The sequence below is a fragment of the Petaurus breviceps genome, unplaced genomic scaffold (genome assembly GCF_028583685.1).
Source record: "Petaurus breviceps papuanus isolate PSGF00001 unplaced genomic scaffold, PetGlider_PUasm1.0 178, whole genome shotgun sequence".
Lineage (NCBI taxonomy): Eukaryota > Metazoa > Chordata > Mammalia > Diprotodontia > Petauridae > Petaurus > Petaurus breviceps.
Genome location: NW_027185777.1, coordinates 6,408,702 through 6,427,891, shown reverse-complemented (window position 1 = coordinate 6,427,891; position 19,190 = coordinate 6,408,702). Strand labels below are relative to the sequence as shown.

Here is a 19,190-nt window from a genome sequence, read left to right as displayed (position 1 = left end):
TTTACACTTTTGTAATTTATCTATTGTGAATACAAAAGACATGGCTTTTTACTGTTATTACTGTTACTATGATGGCATCAAGAAAGTCCATTTTGTTGCCTCTTAGTGTGACTTTATTTACATTGTAGTGGTCAGAGTATATAGTACTCTTCAGCCCTGCTTTCTTTACCTGGTTCCTGAATCATTCATATTTACCATGCTTTATGGCAGTTCTCAAAATGTGGCCCAGTGGCAGGACAGAAGTCAAGATAGCTGGTGATAGTTGTGGATGCCCTTGGCATCTTTGATGTCTGACCAAGCTTTATATGCTCTACTAAGCCTGCTTTTAGTTGCCTTCATGGCAACTAAACAGTTTGGAACAAACTGTTCTCATCTTCCCATTCTGCCAGGAGAAGTCTTCACATGCTTGGGGTAGACATCGCCCCAACTCCCTGTGTTGGAAGCCTGTTAGTTACCTTCAATCTGCTTTAATCTATCTACAGAGAAGGTTTTATCCAGGTGTGGCTGCTGCATATTCTATGCTTCAATGCTCCAAGGTAACCAAGAGGGCAGGCACCATAAACCACTGTAGCCATAGCAAGCCCACAAAGGGTTGGTTGGGCACCAGTAGTTGAGAGGATCACAAAAGGCTTCATGAGGAAGGTATTTGTTTGAGTTGTTTCTTCCAGGGAGAGAAGGATTTCATGAAGAAATTAAGAGGGAATGCAAAAAAAGTTCAGGGGACTGGATCTGTTTGTCCATATGTAAAGTAAAGAGATGAGGCCAATTTTATGGGACCAGAAAGCACAGGAAATGAACAATGTATTATGAAGCCAGAAAGATAGAACCAGGTTGTAAAGGATGTCTGAGGTTAATTTAAATAATTAATGGTCCAAGACAACAATGGGAGAAGAGGTCTTTCTGCTTGCGATAAAAGGTCAATGAGATTATTGGGTGGGTTTTCAATCTTGATGCATTGCATAGAATATATTGGGTATCATGATGCATAGACTGTTAAGAGATGGAAGGAACCTCTGCAGGTTACCTAATTTTAACCCTCATTTTACAGATAAGGATACTGAGTAAAAGAAAAATTAAGTGATTTGACTAAGGTCACAAAGCAAGGTAGGGACAGAGTAGGCACTATCTATTAATTAATCAACAAGCATTTATAAACTGACTTCTTTGTGCCAGACACTGTTCTGGGCACTGGGAATACAAAAACAGAAGTGAAGTAGTTTCTGCCTTTAGACAGATAAAGAGAGAAAGAGAAAGGTTTACAAATATTTACAAAACCTGGGGGTAGGAGAGAGCAGGCCAGGAAAGGTCTTCAGCAAAAACAAACAAACAAAACCAGTTCTTGAGCTGAGTCTTAAGGAAAACTAAAGAAAGAGAAAAAGATAATGGGGACACAAATGCAAGCAAGAGAATGCCTATCTCAAAAAGCTGACATTTTAATGCCAGAAGACAATTTATGAAGTGAAGCTGAAAAGTAAGGCAATGGGGGAATACCAGGATACCCCTAGGGGGCTTGAGGAAGATGGTAAGGAGAAGCAGCAAGAGTCTAAAGAGTCCAATCATGAATGAAATGAAGCATAGCAGGGTCTTTCCTAAAATGGTGATCTGAGAAAGGGAGTCATCAATCAGCAGAGGGGGCGTGAATTCAGGAATCAAGCAGAAGTTTAATTTCAAAGTCAGGGAAACAGCTTGTAAGCAAGGAAACAGATTAGACATGTGCCAGGGTCCCACCTCTAGCAGGGGATGGGGAGACCCACTTTAGGGCTTAACCTTGATTTATATATTTGTGGCTAGACAAAAAGACAATGTAATATAACAACAGTACTGAGGCACAACACAACGGTGAGGCAAGATTGTCTAATGAGAAAAAAATCTGTTCACAGCAGGGCTTCATATCCTAGCCTGCTGGTGCTTGTTAGAGATCAGGGACCATCAGTTTGGGAGGGGAGTGCCAAGGATTATTGTTATGCCAAGCTCAAGGCACAGCTTGCTTGCTGTGCCTTAGTTCTGGAAATCAGGGTGTCTCCTAATAGTATCTTGACATTTCCCCCTTTTGACCAAAGGGAGGCAGTCTGAAAGAACCTTTAACCTTCTGGCCAATAAAGAATAGGCAGGTATAAGCCAAGATACTGGCCACAAGAGGCCAGTTAGGTCAAAACAAGATGTTGAGTTGAGTAGGTCTTGTCTAGACAGTTTGCTTACAAGCAGAAAGTACAGGGAAGCCAAGAATGTAGAGAGAGAAAATGCCAATACATGCTTGTAGCAGCAAGCACCCCAGTGTCCCAGGGTTGCTGCCACCATAGGTTCTTGGGTCTGCTTTGTTAAAGGAAAGCAACTCAAAATGGGTTAACAAGCTTACTTTAATCAGTCAGATATGTATCGTTTACCTAGTTCAGGGGGAAAAGGTCAACGCCCCGAACTTCAGATATACAAACAGAATTGTCAAGACAGAGAAACAGATCAAGTAGACAGTTTCCAAACTGTCCAACCATTACATCCATACCAAATCAACATCTGGATTTCAACATCTGGGTTTTTCAAAGCTGAGGGGTCTCTCAACAACGGCTTCCCAGAATCCAGAATACTTCTCAAAGTGAGCCCCAAAACAAAGCTACACATCAGGGCTTATATAGCCTTCTCCTGGCTCAGAAAATGTAACAACCTTATTGACTCACTGCCCAATCAAAAAGTATCTACTGAAAAACAAACCTCCCACCCCAGGCTCCAGGTGCACTTTAGCCTAGGGGCAGGGAAGATCTTAAAAATTTACATTCCCATTACAATGCTTCAACCAGGGCCTTGGTAATTGGGCACATAACAAAAGGGAAGAGGGGGAAATAAACCTAGGACAGTATACTCAGTCCTTGTCCAGAATCTTGGTACATCTGTCTCATCTGGATGTTGGCTGCTTTCGGGTCCGTATGAGACAAACTAGACTTGACAGAGAGTCCTAGGGAGGAATGGAGTAGGAAACAGCAACAGCAATGGTCACTTTACTACTGAAGACTTGTGTATCTCATGACTTTCTCATCACCAACCCTGTCTTCCATTTATTTAAATGCAACAAAACTTCATGAATGTACCCTTGCAGTAAACATTGGCATTTAATAGACTATGTCATTGTAAGGAAAAGAGACAGGATGTGAGTGTGCCAAAGGTAATGTGTAGCAGACTGCTGGACTGATCATAGACTTATCCTCCCCAAGCTAAATATATACATTTAACAAAAGCAGTGGTGCCAAGGCAAAATGACTACCAGAAAAATTGATGTAAACAGATTAGAGTTCTTCTCTGAGTGGGAACAGTTTGCTGTTAACTTGGAGGTAATGTTGAGTCAAAACACAGTTGGCAACAGTGGAGCAGGAAATGAGTGGGAGCTTTCAGAGATTTGGTGTACAGCACTACATTTGCTCATTTGGGTCAGGGCACTCACAAACATCAAGACTGGTTTGTTGAAAATGATGGGGAAATTCAGAAGCTGATAAATGAAAAACAATAACACCACAGGGTTGACCAACAGGATAATTTATCCATCCCTAAGAAGGTAACACTGAATTCCATCAAGTGAAGCTTAGAGAGATACAGGATTCTTGGTTCAGTAAGAAAGCAGCTGAAATTCAGTTTTATGCTGATAATAACAATACAAAGAGCTTTTTATGATGCCCTGAAGGCTATTTATGGGCCAAAGACCTATAGTGTATCTCAACTATAGAGCTTAACCTACAGAGCATCTTAATCAATGTTCATAGAGCCCATTGATTAGTAAATAAGGACATGATTCTAGAACATGCCTGCACAACACATGGTCTCGTGTTGCTTGCAGCTTGCCAAAGCAGCCCACAGGCAGTATGCTGTGCAGGTCTGTTTTACATCCCTTCCTTTTTTTGTCGGCCACCTGAAATCCTTTGGTGGGCTGCAAGTGACCCATGGGCCATATATTGTGCAGGCCTGTTCTAGAGAGATGGACTGAACCCTTCCATAGTGTTCTCAATAGACCTCAATCAATGCTGAAGCCATTGACTGTTTACCTCAGGTTGAAGTGAGTCCTCTCTAGTTAAATTTCCAAGTGAATAAGAGATTTTGAATTCCATTAGGCTCCTTTCATGTGGCAAAATTCCTGGTGCTGATTCTATTCCAGCTGAGATTTACATGATGGGAGGTCCATTGCTCATACAAAAGCTGACTGAAATTTTCTGGGTTATATGGCAAGAGGAGGTTATCCCCCAGGAGTTCAAGGATGCCTCTACTGTCCATCTCTATAAAGGCAAAGGAAATCAGTTGTCCTGTGACAATCATGGCGGGGCGGTGGGTGTCTCTCTCTTAGTCATTGCTGGCAAGATTCTTGCCAGAGTCCTTGTTAATAGGCTGATCCTTCACCTGGAAGATGATCAACTACCTGAGAGTCAGTGTGGCTTCAGAAAGGGCTGAGGCATGGTCGAGATTGTATTGGTTGCCCAACAACTCCAGGAGAAATGCCAGGAGAAGAAGAGAGTGTTCACTGATCTGACCAATACTGGATACCGTAAGTCATAAGGGCTTATGGAAAATTATGTCAAAATTTCATTGCCTGAAGTAGTTCATCAGCATTATATGTCAATATCATGATAGCACGCTTGCCCAGGTCGTGGATAATAGACAATGCTTTTGTGTTTTCCCAGTCACCAATGCAGTGAAAAGGCTGTGTGCTTGCTTCCATGCTTTTCAGCATTATGTTTTCACCAATGTTGTCAAATGCCTTCAGTGAGTACTAACACAGCATCAAGGTCAGCTACTGCACTGATGGTAAATTATTCAATTTGAAAAGGTTACAAGTCCAAGACCAAAGTGGAGGGAGTGTTGGTACATGATTTTCTGTTTGTAGGTAATTGTGCACTCAACGCAGCCTCTGAAGCTGAGATGTAGTAAAGCACGGATCAATTCTCTGTTGCTTGTGCTAATTTTGGCCAAACCATTGACACCAAGAAAACATAGGTGCTCCATCAGCCAGCACCACGCCATGCATATGTGGAACCATCAGTTATGGCAAATGGAGAAGTTTTGAATTCTGTGTATAGGTTCATTTACCTTGGCAGTGTACTTTATAGGGATGTAGACATTGACAATGAGGTTGATGCATGCATTGCCACAGCTAGCTCAGTGTTTGGGAGGTTCCAAGGGAAAGTGTGGAAAAGAAGAGGTGTTAGACTGACTATCAAACAGAAGCTATTGTGCTGACCTCATTGTTGTATGCCTAGGAAACCTGGACAGTCTACCAGCACAATGCCAGGAAACAGGATCACTTCCACTTGAATTGTCTTAGGAAGATTCTAAAGATCACCTGGTAGGATAAAGTATGGGACACTGAGGTCCTTTCTTGAACTAAACTGTCAAGCATTCAAACTACTGCAGAGAGCACAACTCCAATGGGCTGGCTGCATTGTTTAAATGCTAAATATATGCTTGCGAAAAAGACTCTTTTATGAAGAATTCAGACAGGGAAAGTGTTCACATGGTGGTCAGAAAAAGCAATACAAGGACACTTTCAAGGTCTCTTTTAAGAACTTTGGAATTGGGGGATATGGAAGACACTGGCACAGAACCACACAGTAAGGCATACCCTTATCAGAGAAAGTACTGTGCTCTATGAGCAAAGCAGAATTGCAGTAGCTTAAAAGAAACATGAGATGTAAAAATTTAGATGTTCACATGGACTATTTGTTCCTGACCTGTAATAGAACATTACGAGCTGATATTGGTCTGATCACCCACAGTCGGATACACTGTAACTTGACTCTAGTATTGTGATGTCATTTTGGTACTCCTCAAGAATGAAAGACAACAATCAGCTGAACACTGAGGTCCCTGGAGGGTTTTGCCATCCACTGAGGAGCAGGGGCTTTCTTCAGATGTTCTAAGAGTCCACACCCACAAGTCTGACAGCTGAGGGAGTAGTCCAAATGGCCTGTTAGGGGTCTTTAGAAGACATGGTTTGAGAACTTTGAGAAAACTCCTTGCATCAATCTTTGGATCTGAGTTTCTGGTCAGTATAACATAGGTCCTTGGTTAAGGATCTCTAAACAGTGTATAAAGATGGTCCAGTTTCCCAGTCATACAGGGCTAGGTTCAAACAATACATTAAAGTTTTCTCACAGTCCCCATGATTGCATAATTATATTAAGTCAGGTACAGATCAAACTAGTTAGAGGTCTCACAATGGACTAGTTCTGAGAAGGGAGATTTACATGTCACAAAGGTAACCAAGAAAACTTAAACATAACTAAAATCAAGACTCCTTGTATTCTAGTGACGCATTCTCAATATCTATTTAACCAGCACATTTTGAGTCCCAGATGTCTTATGCAGTCATCCAGTCTCTAGATATCTTTTCTTGGATGTTATACTTATTCTCAGAAGAGCTCTAAAAGGGGATTCTACTTCTCTGGTTCAAAATCTAGGGGTTCCTAGATAATGCTGACTCAATTAGTACAATCAGTTAAATTTGGTCCTTCGATCTTGAAACTTCAGAGAATTTCAGTTTATAAACTATTTGCTATTTCTATCCTTACTCAAATTCTATCCCTGATATAAGAATCATTTAAAAATTTATGAGGGTTCAGTTCCAATTTTTAAAATTATCAGACAGGAAAATACCTACAAAATATGACTCTAAACAAACTTTAGAGCTACAGAACCCACAAAGTGACAGAGAGAAACAAATCTCCTGCTCAAGGCAGCCTGGAAGGCCAGCAGAAAAGGTCTATCACAGCACCCTGGGAGCCAAGTCCAGGCCCATCTGAGCCCATGGTTTTAGCTCCAGGGTGGCCTTGACCAGTGGCTGCAGCAGACTTTGGGAGAGTGGATCACCAGCAGCAGTGGTGGTTTCCAGAATTATCAACACATAAATGCCAAAGGCAAAGTAAAAGGTCAGTGTGGACTTTGCGGGAACAGGGAGACTGTGAGTGTGGTCAGGCCTTTGACCCCAGGGCAAGAAGGCAAGAAGCTGTGGAGGCACCGCAGCCATGCAGCCTCCACCACACAGCTGCTTCTTAGAGCTCCTGGTCTGCAGATTGTAGGGGGACCAAGCAACCAGTCTGAGGGTAATTGCTCTGGCTTTAACATGCTTGGTCTTGGGTGGAGGTCCTGGGGTGTGTGACCAGGTGCCAGAGCCGGTGGAGGCTTCAGAGAGGGCACCCAACTAATAGCTCAGGCAGCTGTGAAAACCCCAGTGATTTGGGACAAAGCTCTCCTCTCTGGAAGCAGAGTTCTATTGTGGCAAAAAGCTCAAAAGTCAAGTAATTGAGTGGCAACATGAGCAAGCAAAGGAAGCAAAGCAAGCACAACAATCCGACTTTAGATTCATATTTTGGAGACAAAAAAAAATCAAGGCTTGGAGTGGGAGAAAGACAACAAAGTCAGAACTCCTGCACCAAAAGCTTCCAAGAAAAATATGAACTGGTTATAGGCCATGGAGGAACTGAAGAAGGATTTTGGAAACCAAGTAAGAGAAGTGGAGGAAAAATTGGGAAGAAAAATGAGAATGATGTAAGAAAATCATGAAAAGTGAGTCAACAGCTTGACTGAAGAAAATAACACCTTAAAAATAGACTAACTCGGGGCGGCCAGATAGCACAGCAAGTAAGAGCACCGGCTCCAGTGTTGAGAAGACCTGGAGATTGAATCCCGGGCTCAGACACTTAGCACCCAACCAGAAACACCTGGCCGTGTAACCTTGAGCAAGTTACTTAACCCCAGTTGCTTAGGGGCGGCCAGGTGGCTCAGCGAGTAAGAGTACTGGCTCCAGTGTTGGGATGACCTGGAGATTGAATCCCGGGCTCAGACACTCAGCACCACACCCAGAAATAACTGTCCGTGTAACCTTGAGCAAGTTACTTAAACCCGATTGCTTAAAAAAAAAAAATAGACTAACTCAAATGGCAAAAGAGGCCCAAAAAGCCGAAGAGAAGAATGCCTTAAAAAGCCAAATTTGCCAGATGGAAAAAGAATGTCAAAAGCTCATTGAAGAGAATAATTCCTTCAGAATTGGATTGGAGCAAATGGAAGCTAATGACTTTATGAGAAATTAAGATACTATTAAACAGATCCAAACAAATGAAAAAATAGAAGGCACTGTGAAATATCTCATTGGAAAAACCACTGACCTGGAAAACAGATCCAGGAGATCATTTAAAAATTATTGGACTACCTGAAAGCCATTATCAAAAAAAGAACCTAGAAATCATCCTTCAAGAAATTCTCAAGGAAAATTTCCCTGATATTTTAGAACTAGAGGGCAAAAAAGAAATTGAAAGAATTCACTCTTAAAAAAGATCCCAAAAAGAAAACTCCTAGGAATATTATAGCCATGTTCCAGAGTTCCCCCATCAAGAAGAAAATATTACAAGCAGCCAAGAAGAAACAATTTGAATATTATGGAAATACAATCAGGATAACTCAAGATCTATATTAAAGATCAAAGGGCTTGGAATATGATATTCCAGATGTCAACGGAGTTGGGATTAAAACCAAGAATCACCTACCCAGCAAAATTGAGTATAATTTTTCAGGGGAAAATATGGTCATTCAATGAAATAGAGGACTTTCAAGCATTCTTGATGAAAAAACAAGAGTTGAATAGAAAATTGGCATTCACATACAAGAAGCAAGAGAAGCATAAGAAGGTAAACACTGAAAATAAATCATAAGAAATTTATCAAAGTTTAACTATTTACATTCCTGCATGGAAAACCAATAATTGTAACTTAAGAAACTTTTCTCAGTATGAGAATAGTTGAAGGGAATATAAATGTGTATATATATATATATATACACATACATACATACATACATACACATATATATCTATATGGGATGTATATTTTATATGAATATATATTTGAGTGTGTTTATATATGTGTATAGGTATACATAGACAGAGGGCATAGGATCAATTTAATAGGAAGGGATGATATTTAAAAAAGAAAAGTAAGAGGTGAGAGAGGAATATAATGAGAGGAGATAGGGAGAGACAGAATAGGGTAAATTATCTCATAAAAAAGGCAAGGGAAAACTGTTACAGTGGAGGTGAAGAATAGGAAGGCAAATGGAATGGGTCAACCTTATTCTTACTGAATTTGGCTTAAAGAGGGAATAACATACACACTAAATTGGATAGGAGGAGGGAATAAGAGGGGGGATGATAGAAGGGAGGGCAGATTGGGGGAAGGGTAGTTAGAATCACACACTTTTGAAAAGGGACTGGGTCAAAGTAGAAAATAGAACAAGTGGGGGGCAGGATGGGATGGAAGGAAATATAGTAAGTCTTTCACAATATATCCACTATGGAAATGTTTTGTGTAACTACATATGTACAACCTATATTGAATTGCTTTTCTTCCCAGTTAGGATGGGTGACAAGGGAAGAAGGGAAAGAATCGGGAATTCAAAATTTTTAAATCAAATGTTTTAAAAAAATGATCAGACAGATACTTTAATAATGGGTAAATAGTTCCACTTTCTTTATCATTATCAACACAATTTATGTATAAAATCTTTAATTCAATTTTGAGAACTTATTACTAAAACATGCTCAAAGCCTGAATTTCTGTGATAAATAAATTTTGAAGGCCAATCATTTACATAAGTGTATAGTTCATAGAGAAAAGTCTAATCTTGTTATTTTCTTAAAATTTGCTATTTCATTTATTTAGAAAACTTTTTACAACTTTGTCTTATTATCTTGTCTAACAATTTCTCCCTTAGGATGTAATCCCTATGCTATAATTTGACCACAAATACAGGTTAAAATTTTAAGATGTTCATACTTGTATCCTATGATAGTAACTCAGAGATATTCCACAATCTATTATTTAATAGATTTAGTATTGTACTTACAATAAATTTTCAATAAAAGGAAAAGGAAGGACATAGTTATAACAATGTCACATATCATAACAGAGAGAAAGACTCCATTAGGTATTTTTGATTCCAGGCATGAGTCATATCTGACAGCCAATCATGTAGTCCCAGGGTATCAAAAGCAAGGTTCAGAATTAACCAGGTGGTGAAATTTCCTTTCCAGAAAGGAAATAGCACAATGGGAAAATAGAGTCAGGAAGATCCTACCTTGTACCATGACAAAGTCATCCCCAAAACTTTTCCTAGGTACAGATATCCATGCACCTTTAGCAGTTCTCATATTACAGCACATGCCATTTTCTACTATTTGCTTCATGATAATTCAGACAACTATCCCTATAATCAAAACTCAAAACAATATGTAAATTACAGTCCCAAAAATTTTTACCTTAAATAACAAAATTTCACTAACTACAACTTAGGGCTTGAATATCTTTCCTGATGTTTCCCTAACAGTTAACATTTAATCTATGCCTTTACTTATAAATTAACACTACCCATATTCTGGTGCTTCAGACATACAGCAACAACCTGTTAGTTGACTCATCATTAATATGTTGAAGCTACATCTTTAAACCCCTCTGTACACTTTCATAATAACCAAGGTTTTCAAATAAAAATTTGCTATTACATATTATTATTATCATCTTATTTATAACAAAATATACCTACCTAAATATTTAACAGTTTTCAAATATCTACTTTTATCACATCCTCTTAAAAGTTCAATTCATGTGTAACGGCATCCAGATTAAAAAGTTGTTTTGTCTAATAGCATTTCTGTTATAATGGTCTCTCAAGTTTCACAATATAAGAAAACTTAGAAGTACAATAATAACATAAACAATCTCATGTATTTAGAACATGAAACAAAAGTTCAGATGACATCAATTGCATTTACAAATTATCCCATATAATAATCATTGATCTTATTTCCTTTGGTATTTTAAAACCACTTTTAATTTATCAGGAATGGAACAATTACATTCAATTAAAGAAATAATGCAGTGTTTAGCCTATGCCCATCACTGTGTTAAACATTTTACAATCATTACATTGTTTTGATCTCACAACAACCCTGGGGGTGGGTACCATTATCATTTTTCTCTTTACATATCAGGAAACTGATACATAAAGAGATAAGATAGCTTGCCTAAGATTACACAGCTAATAAATTTCTGCAACCAGAACATAATTCAAGTTTCCCTACATTTTTCCAGTGTGTTTTTTCAACACCTGTACTTGGAAATCTGATCAGGGATGAGAGGGGTTAACAGGGAGAGGGGAAGGGTCTCTGACCTGGGGGCATTACAAGAGAACTTTGGTTTAAACAATCTTTTCTCTTTTCCTGGTTAGAAACGTCAAGGAAGGGTTAAGAAGAGGTTGCTATAAGGTACAAAATGTTTTATCTTTTTTTTTCTTTCTTCACTCTAGGTTTACTTCCACATTAGCTGCCTTTTCTAACCATTTTTTCCTTAGGATATCATCCCCATATTATAATTTGACCACAAATAGAGGTTAAAATGTTAAGATGTTCATACTTGTATGGATCTTGTATTATTATAACAATGTCATATTGTTATATGCCCTAGAACAATGAAGCCATTAATCTTGCCATTTACTTTTAAAATTTTTTATAAACTCTAATCCTTACTTTTCCTTAAAACCAATTCTACAGAGTGGTACCCCAAAACTTACATAGATATTTCAGAAGAGAGTGAGTTCCTGGAATTACCGCTAGGTCCCAGTAGTTTTCCCTTGCAATCTTAAAATGATTAATCTTCAAACTCCTTAATCTATTAAGATGTTTTTAATAGTTCTACAAATGTTGATTATCTGACCTTTTTTTTAAAAAAAATTAATTAATATCCCTATGAAAGCTTAAAGTGGGAGTTAGTCCTGCTTACTGGGACAATTGTTTCAAGTATGAAAATTCATTATTCCTTTCCAGTGTTCTAAACTCCTCAGAAGTTTTTCTGGCTGGCTGCATTTTAAATCTTTAAAAGTAACAGAATCTGGCTTACAACACAAACATGATAGAGACATTTTACATTTTACAAAAACCCAAACACAGACAAAATGACAAGACAAAAACAGACACAGATAGTTTTAACAAAGCATCCAATTACAATTCTAATTTTAACAGAGGTATACAATTACTGAAGCATGCAGTTTAAGGCACAAGTTACAATTTTATAGATATGTGCAGTCTCAAATCAGCAGAGATACGCAAAGAGAGCAATTAATCAGTTCCGCAGTTTAAGAAAGAGTATCCTTAACAGAGTGATCTGGGAAAATCCGATCATGTGGTGGGGGGCGTCCCTGAAACTTTCCTCACAAAGAGGTAAACTGGATCAACTAATGTGAGCTCAAAGATTGGAGCAGGAACAATGCTAGGGCACTCACCAGATGGGAGGTGGGTGTTGGATTCTGGAGAAATAAAACACTGGTGGCATTTAGTCTGTTCCCATTGGTACTAGACTGCAGTGGCTTGGTTCTGTGTCCAGTCCCACTTCTGACACTAATTAGTGTCAATTGAACTGAACCAGTTTCTAACCTGTGGATGGCTAGAGCTGAACAGAGCAGGCTAGAGATGGCAGAGTCAGGAATATAACAGAAGTTTCATTACAAAGTGAGGGAAACAGCTTGAGAGCAAGGAGGGGATACAGACACGTGTGCTAGGGCCTTGTCCCTTTTGGAGGGACACACTTCAGTGGGGCTGAACCTTAATTTATATATTTGTGGCTAGACAAAGAGATAAACAGTATGGTGTAGAAATGATGGTGATGCACAAAAGCAACAGTGAGGTAAGGTTGTCTAGTGACAAAAAGTCCCTTCATAGCAGTACTTCATGTCTGGGTCTGTTGGTGCACACAAAAATTGTTGTTATGCCAAACTCAGGGCACAGCTTGCCAGACCTTAGCTCTGGAAATCAGTATCTCCTAATACAATCTTGATGTTATATGTGAAGAACAGCAGGAAGGCCAGTTCAGTAGGACCATAGAGTGAGAAGAGTAGTAATGTGTAACAAAAATAAAAGTGATTGGATTTTATGTTTTCTGTTGGTTTTTTTTTTTTTTAAGTAATCGGGTTAAGTAACTTATTTCTGGGTGTTGTGCTAACTATCTGAGCCCGGATTTGATCCCCAGGTCATCCGGACACTGGAACTGGTGCTCGCTGAGCCACTTGGCAGCCCCTAAGCAATTGCAGTTAAGTAGCTTGCTCAAGGTTACAAGGCCAGGTGTTTCTGGGTGGGTAATAAGTGTCTGAGCCGGAATCCATCCACGTGTCATCCCAACACTGGAGCCGGTGCTCTTACTCGATGTGCTACCTGGCTGCCCTGATGCATCATTTTTTCAAAAAATATTTTTAAATGATGCAAATTAAAAAAAAAACATTAAAGAGTTAAAGAAAGTAGATTTCCAGGTGGGTGCTGAATATTTTTTTTAAAGGGGGATAGTGGATCAAATAAGTTTGGGAACCTCTGGAAAAGAGGAGATTATACATCCTTTCCCTCTTCTCCACTCACACAGGCCACTACCCTGGTTCAAGACTTCATTACCTCTTACCTGGCACTACTGCAACTGCTTTTAAATCCCCTCCTCCCCCTTCCAGTCTCTCCGCCTTTCAAACCAATCCTCCACATGGCTATCAAAATAATAATTTACAACTTTTCCTTGCTCAAGAAATTTCCATGGCTCCCTATTCCCCCAAGATAGGAGCACTGGTACATATATTTAGAGCTAGACAGGATATCAGAAGCTACCTATTTGAATTCATTTTGCAGAGGAGGAAACTGAATCCCAGAGAAGTTACACAACTTGCCTAAGGTCTCACAGGTCGTATCAGAGACAGTTCCTTTTTAACGTCTCTGTTGAATTGACATTTAAAGTCCTACACCATGCAGCTCCAGCCCATATCCATGTCACAGTACTTTCCTGTCACACGTTCTATGTTCCAACCAAAGTGACCTACTTGCTATGTGTCAAAGCCTTCCACCTCTGCGACTCAGCACACAGGTCGGCAGCCCACTCCTGGAAGGCATCTCCTTGAGCATCAGCTCGGGTCACACCTGGAACGGGAAGCCTTCCCCATCACCCCATTTACTGGTATTCTCTCCCTCTCCTCAAATGATCTCACAGTTACTTTTCTGTTCACTTGATGTTGGCTGTCTTGGGCTTCACACCCCTGGGGCTTTGCATGTAACATAACCACTCTTTAGCAGGATTTAGAAGTAGAGACCTCAAAGGCTAGTCTGTGCTACGTTTATAGGTGAAGAAACTGAGCCCCTGACAGGGTAAGTGACCCTCTCACAGTCACATAACCTTAGTAAGTGACTCGGGCTGGATTGGAACGCTGCCCTTCTGGACGGTCAATTCAATGACCAATCAAACTGAGTTGATGTAGAGGGCTACACTGCATCCTGACATGGACTTCTCTGGGTGTATGCCCGTCTGTGCTGCGGGGGGGTGGCTCTAAGGTCCCTCATTCTACACCCTAATCCCATGGTCCGTGGCACAGATGGGGAAACTGAGGCTCAGACAGGGACGTGCGGTCTCCCAGGAACTGAGCGGCAGTCTGGGTAGGGGTACCAGCGTGGGCTACTCCATCCCTGGGGCTGTTGGGGGGGCTGTCGCCATGCAGAGGAGGCTTTGGAGCAGGGACAAGGACCAGTCTCTCGTGCACGCCCTCCAGAGCTTCCCGGGTTCCACCAGCCTCCAGTCTTCGTTCTTCTGCCCTCCACGTGGCCCGGGCCAGAGCAGGAGGCGCCGGGAGCGGGAAGGAAGGAGGATGCGCTGGGGTGACGTCATGTATGAAGGCCTGCCTCCCGGCCCTGGGGCGGGACCCTCGCGGCTTTCCGTCAGCCCTCTCAGCCTTGGTTAAATCCGGCCTCTAGGGAATGGGAAGGGCCTCAAGCTCCGAGCCGGGCGCGCCGAGGGGCCAGAAGAGGTGAGGACGGCGGCCGGGAGGCTCCAACCCATCCCCGAATCTGGGCCCGAGAGACCCGCGAAGCTCCGGATCCCGGAGACGCGCGAGCGCCGTCACCTCCCCTCCCCCCACCTCTGATGCTTCCCGGGTGAGGCTGAGCCCACCGTGTGGTGGACTGGGCTCTGGGCTCCGGGGGCTCTGGGCTCTCCGGGCTCTCGGGGCTCCGCGCGCCCCTGGCGACTCAGCTGGGCTGTCCGTGCGTCTCAGCAGACGGTGCCCCCTCTCTCGGTCCCTGAGCTCTCGTCGGCTTCCCTTAGAGATGATCTGTCTGTCCGTCCCCTGCAGTAAATGTCTGTCTGTGTGTCTTTCTCTCTGGGTGCTTGCCCGCTCCGCTCTTAAGCCCCGTGGTGCAGTGCGGAGAGCACCTGGTCAGGAGTCGGGAAGACCCCTCCTTGTGAGCGCCAGTCTGGCCGCAGACACTGACCAGCTGTGTGACCCTGGCCAAGTCACTTCACCCTGGCTGCCTCAGTTTCCTCATCTGTAAAATGAGCCGGAGAAGGAAATGGCAGACCCCTCCAGCGTCTTCACTAAATGGGGTCACGAAGAGCCGGACACTACTGAAAAACGAGTACCCAGCCGCTGCCCCTCTTGCTGCCTGAGCCCCTGTCTGCCCTTCATCCCTCTCTGCCCCCCTCTATCTGAGGGCGGTCTTGTGTCTCCCGCCCCTTCCCCTGGGCCGTAGTGCAAGGGATGATCCCCTCCCATCTGGCCTGGGTGGCTGGACGGAGCCCCGAGCGCAGTCTTGGCCTGGAGAGCCCTCTGTCCCGTCTGACTGAGGGTCCCCGCAGACGGGCTTGGCCTCGGAAGGCTGCGCTGGGAGAGGGTTTGCACCCCGCGGGGCCAGGGGGTAACGGAAGCTGCCTTCGGTCCTTGTGTCCCCCCCTCCCGAGCCCCCTCCCCTAGAAGATCTTGTCCGCCCCTGTTTCCCAAGTTTTGTTCAATTTACAATGTAGGAACAGATTTCCTGTCACCTGGAAACAGAAATCCGACTTAAGATCTCTTTTCGGATCTGAGGGAGGGAGAGAAACGAATCAGAAATCCCCTGGGAAAGAGACTATCCGCCTTTTCCAAGTTTAATCAGGAAGGTAACTTAATACCCTGTTTGTTTTTTAGCTAGTGGACGTGTCTTTTAAGATGTCGTGGTAATTTACATATATATACATATATATATACATACATACATACACATATACACATATAGACAATTATCCCCTTTATTTAAGGTTTGGAGGTAAGTCACAAGTCCCTGCTCGTTTTTCTTCTCTATTGATTTTGTGTCTTCCTTTTTATTTCCACAGTTTCTTCTTCATTTCAAGTCCTTGACACCTGAGTTACTGCAACAGACTCCTTTGTGGTTATACTGCCCTTCTACTTGGCATACCTTGTAGGTATATTTAACACATTTCTGGAATAAAAAATTAGGAAGCATGGATGGACAGATGATATTCCATTAACCAAGCGTAGTTAAGACTTCACTTTCCTTTCTTGAAAATAGAATACTCTCAGCTATATGATTACTGTACTTGGCTCTTTTCCATTTCTACCACCTAGAATTACTTTATATCACAATCTCTGCCAGTTCACTACCGCTGTGAAGCCTGCCCTTCATTAACCCAGTCCCACTATGACAACTTCTTTACTTTGAAGCAACTTGGCACATATGCCTTCAGTTCATATCTTGTGTTTTTATACTTTTTGGCCAGCTTTTTTGTGGATGTTTCAGTGATTTTTAAACTTACGTGAAATAATTATCAATATTTATTTTGAAACTACTTACTATTTGCCTAGGACTTTGCTAGGCACAGTGAAATTTTTTTTATCAGAACTTTAGACGGTTCTGCTAAAATAAAATTTTTATCCTCATCAATGTGAATTCTCTGATTTTCTCCTCATTTTCCCTGTTCTTCCCTCTGAAGCCATATAGAATTAAATTTATTTAATTTAAATTTCTCTTCTCATTAATTTCTCCCTAAAACATTCTGTGGATGGCACCCCCATTCTTCTAGCTACCCAGATTCTCAGCCTGGGAATTATCTTTAACTCTTCACTCTCACTGATCTCCCTCCCCCTCCCCAGTTCCTAGTCTCATCAGTGTTTTCTCCACATTCCTCAGAGTTGGCCCCTTTTCTCCACTTACCACCAACAACCTAATTCAGGCCCTTAACTCCTGCCTGGACTGTTGTAATAGCCTTTTAATTGGTCTCCATGCATATAGTCTCTTGCTTCTCCAGCCACCTTCTACACAGGATCCAAAATAATATTTCTTTAAAAAATTTTTTTTTAATTAATTTGTTTGTTTCCTTTTAGTTTACAGGATTCAATTCCACAATTCCTTGAGTTTCACATTTTGTTCCCCTTCCTCCCCTCCCCCCCCCAATGGCGGCATATAGTCAAGTATAGGATCTGTAAATACTTTCACATTATACATTAGTCAGGTTGTAAAGATGGATTGTATCAGATCGAATGAAAAATGGTAAAGAGGACATAAAACCAAACAAGAGAAGGAAAAAGATCAGGTATTTTGCTTCCACCTGGATATAAACTCAGTTCTTTCTAGTTCTTTCTCTGGATACACATATTTCTCTCCATCATGAATCTTTTGGGATTGATTTATATCACTGTTGGCTTGTTCAATTTCTTTTTCTGAGATGGGGTTATTTTAAGTAATTTACTTCCTCTTCAGTTAATCTGGGCAACTTGTATTTTTGTAAATATTCATCCATTTCCTTAAGATTGTCAAATTTATGTGCCTACAATTGGGAAAAATAATTCCTAATTATTGTTTTGATTTCCTCTTCATTGGAGGTATATTCACCCTTTTCATTTTTGATACTCATAATTTGGTTTTCTTTTTTTTTATCATATTGACTAAGGGTCTATCAGTTTTGTTGGTTTTTTCATAAAACCAGCTCTTAGTTTTATTTATTAATTCAATAGTTTTCTTAATTTCAATTTTATTAATCTCTCCTTTGGTTTTCAATATTTCTAATTTAGTATTTAATTGGGGATTTTGAATTTGTTCTTTTTCTAGGTTTTTCAATTGCATGCCCAATTCGTTGACCTCCCTTTTCTCTAATTTAACCATGTATGCACTCAGGGATATAAAACTTCCCCTAAGAACTGACTTTAATGCATCCCACAAATTTTGGTATGTTTTCTCATTATTATCATTCTCTTGAATGAAATTACTGATTGTTTCTATAATTTCTTGTTTGACTAATTCTTTAGGATTAAATTGTTTAATTTCCAATTAGTTTTTAGTCTGTCTTTCCATGGCCCTTTATTGCATATAATTTTTATTGTATCATGATCTGAGAAGGATGCATTTAATATTTCTGCCTTACTGCATAGAATTGTGAGGTTTTTATGCCCTAGAACGCGGTCAGTTTTTGAGTATGTGCCATGAACCGCTGAGAAGAAAATATATATCTTTTTATCCCCATTCAGTTTTCTCCAGAGATCTATCATACCTATCCTCTCTAAAATCCTGTTCACCTCCTTAACTTCTTTCTTGTTTATTTTGAGGTTAGATTTATCAAGTTCAGAGAGGGGGAGATTAAGGTCTCCCACTAGTATAGTTTTGCTATCTATTTCTTCCTCTAATTCCTTGACCTTCTCCTCTAGGAATTTGGATGCTATACCACTTGGTCATATATGTTAAGTAATGATATTGCTTCGTTCTCAATGGTGCCTTTTAACAGGATATAGTTTCTTTCCTTATCTCTTTTAATTAGGTCATTTTTTGCTTTTGCTTTATTTGAGATAAGGATTGCTACCCCTGCTTTTTTTACTTTAGCTGAGGCATGATATATTTTACTCCAGCCTTCTACCTTTACCCTGTGTGTATCCCTCTGTTTCAGATGTGTTTCTTGTAAACAGCAAATTGTAGGATTATGATTTCTAATCCATTCTGCTATCCGTCTCTGTTTTATGGGAGAGTTCATTCCATTCACATTTACAGTTATGATTATTATCTCTTTCTTTCCCTCCATCCTATTCCTGTCCCTGTTAATGTTCATATTTTTCTGCCCTTCTCCCTTCCCCCTTAATAGTTTTCCTTTTGATCACTGCCTCCCTCAGTATTCCCTTATCAGCCCCCCTCCCTTTTCCTCCCCTTTCCCCTTACTTCTTCCCTCCCTACTAACCACTCCCCCCCTAAAAAAAATAATATTTCTAAAGCACAGTTCTGACCATGTCAACCCCTTGTTCAAAAAGCTTCAGTGATTCCCTATTGCCTTGAAAAAAATAAAGACTTCTGTGCTTGGCATTTAGACCCCTTCACGATATGACTCCAGTTTATCTTGCTGCTG

The 19,190-nt window shown here is 40.9% G+C and overlaps 2 protein-coding genes across 3 annotated transcripts in view; one reads left to right on the top strand and one right to left on the bottom strand.

Annotated features, from left to right (window-relative positions):
• OLAH (oleoyl-ACP hydrolase) overlaps nt 1-19,190 on the bottom strand; it is a 92,684-nt gene that overhangs the window by 66,019 nt on the left and 7,475 nt on the right. The window lies entirely within an intron of this gene.
• Nucleotides 14,673-19,190, top strand: part of CROT (carnitine O-octanoyltransferase) — a 34,348-nt gene continuing 29,830 nt past the window's right edge. The window contains exons 1-3 of the mRNA XM_069086116.1: nt 14,673-14,841; nt 16,179-16,264; nt 17,912-18,028. Coding sequence (XP_068942217.1) covers nt 18,010-18,028 — 19 coding nt within the window. The 5' untranslated portion in view covers nt 14,673-14,841; nt 16,179-16,264; nt 17,912-18,009. The remainder of the gene's footprint in view (nt 14,842-16,178; nt 16,265-17,911; nt 18,029-19,190) is intronic.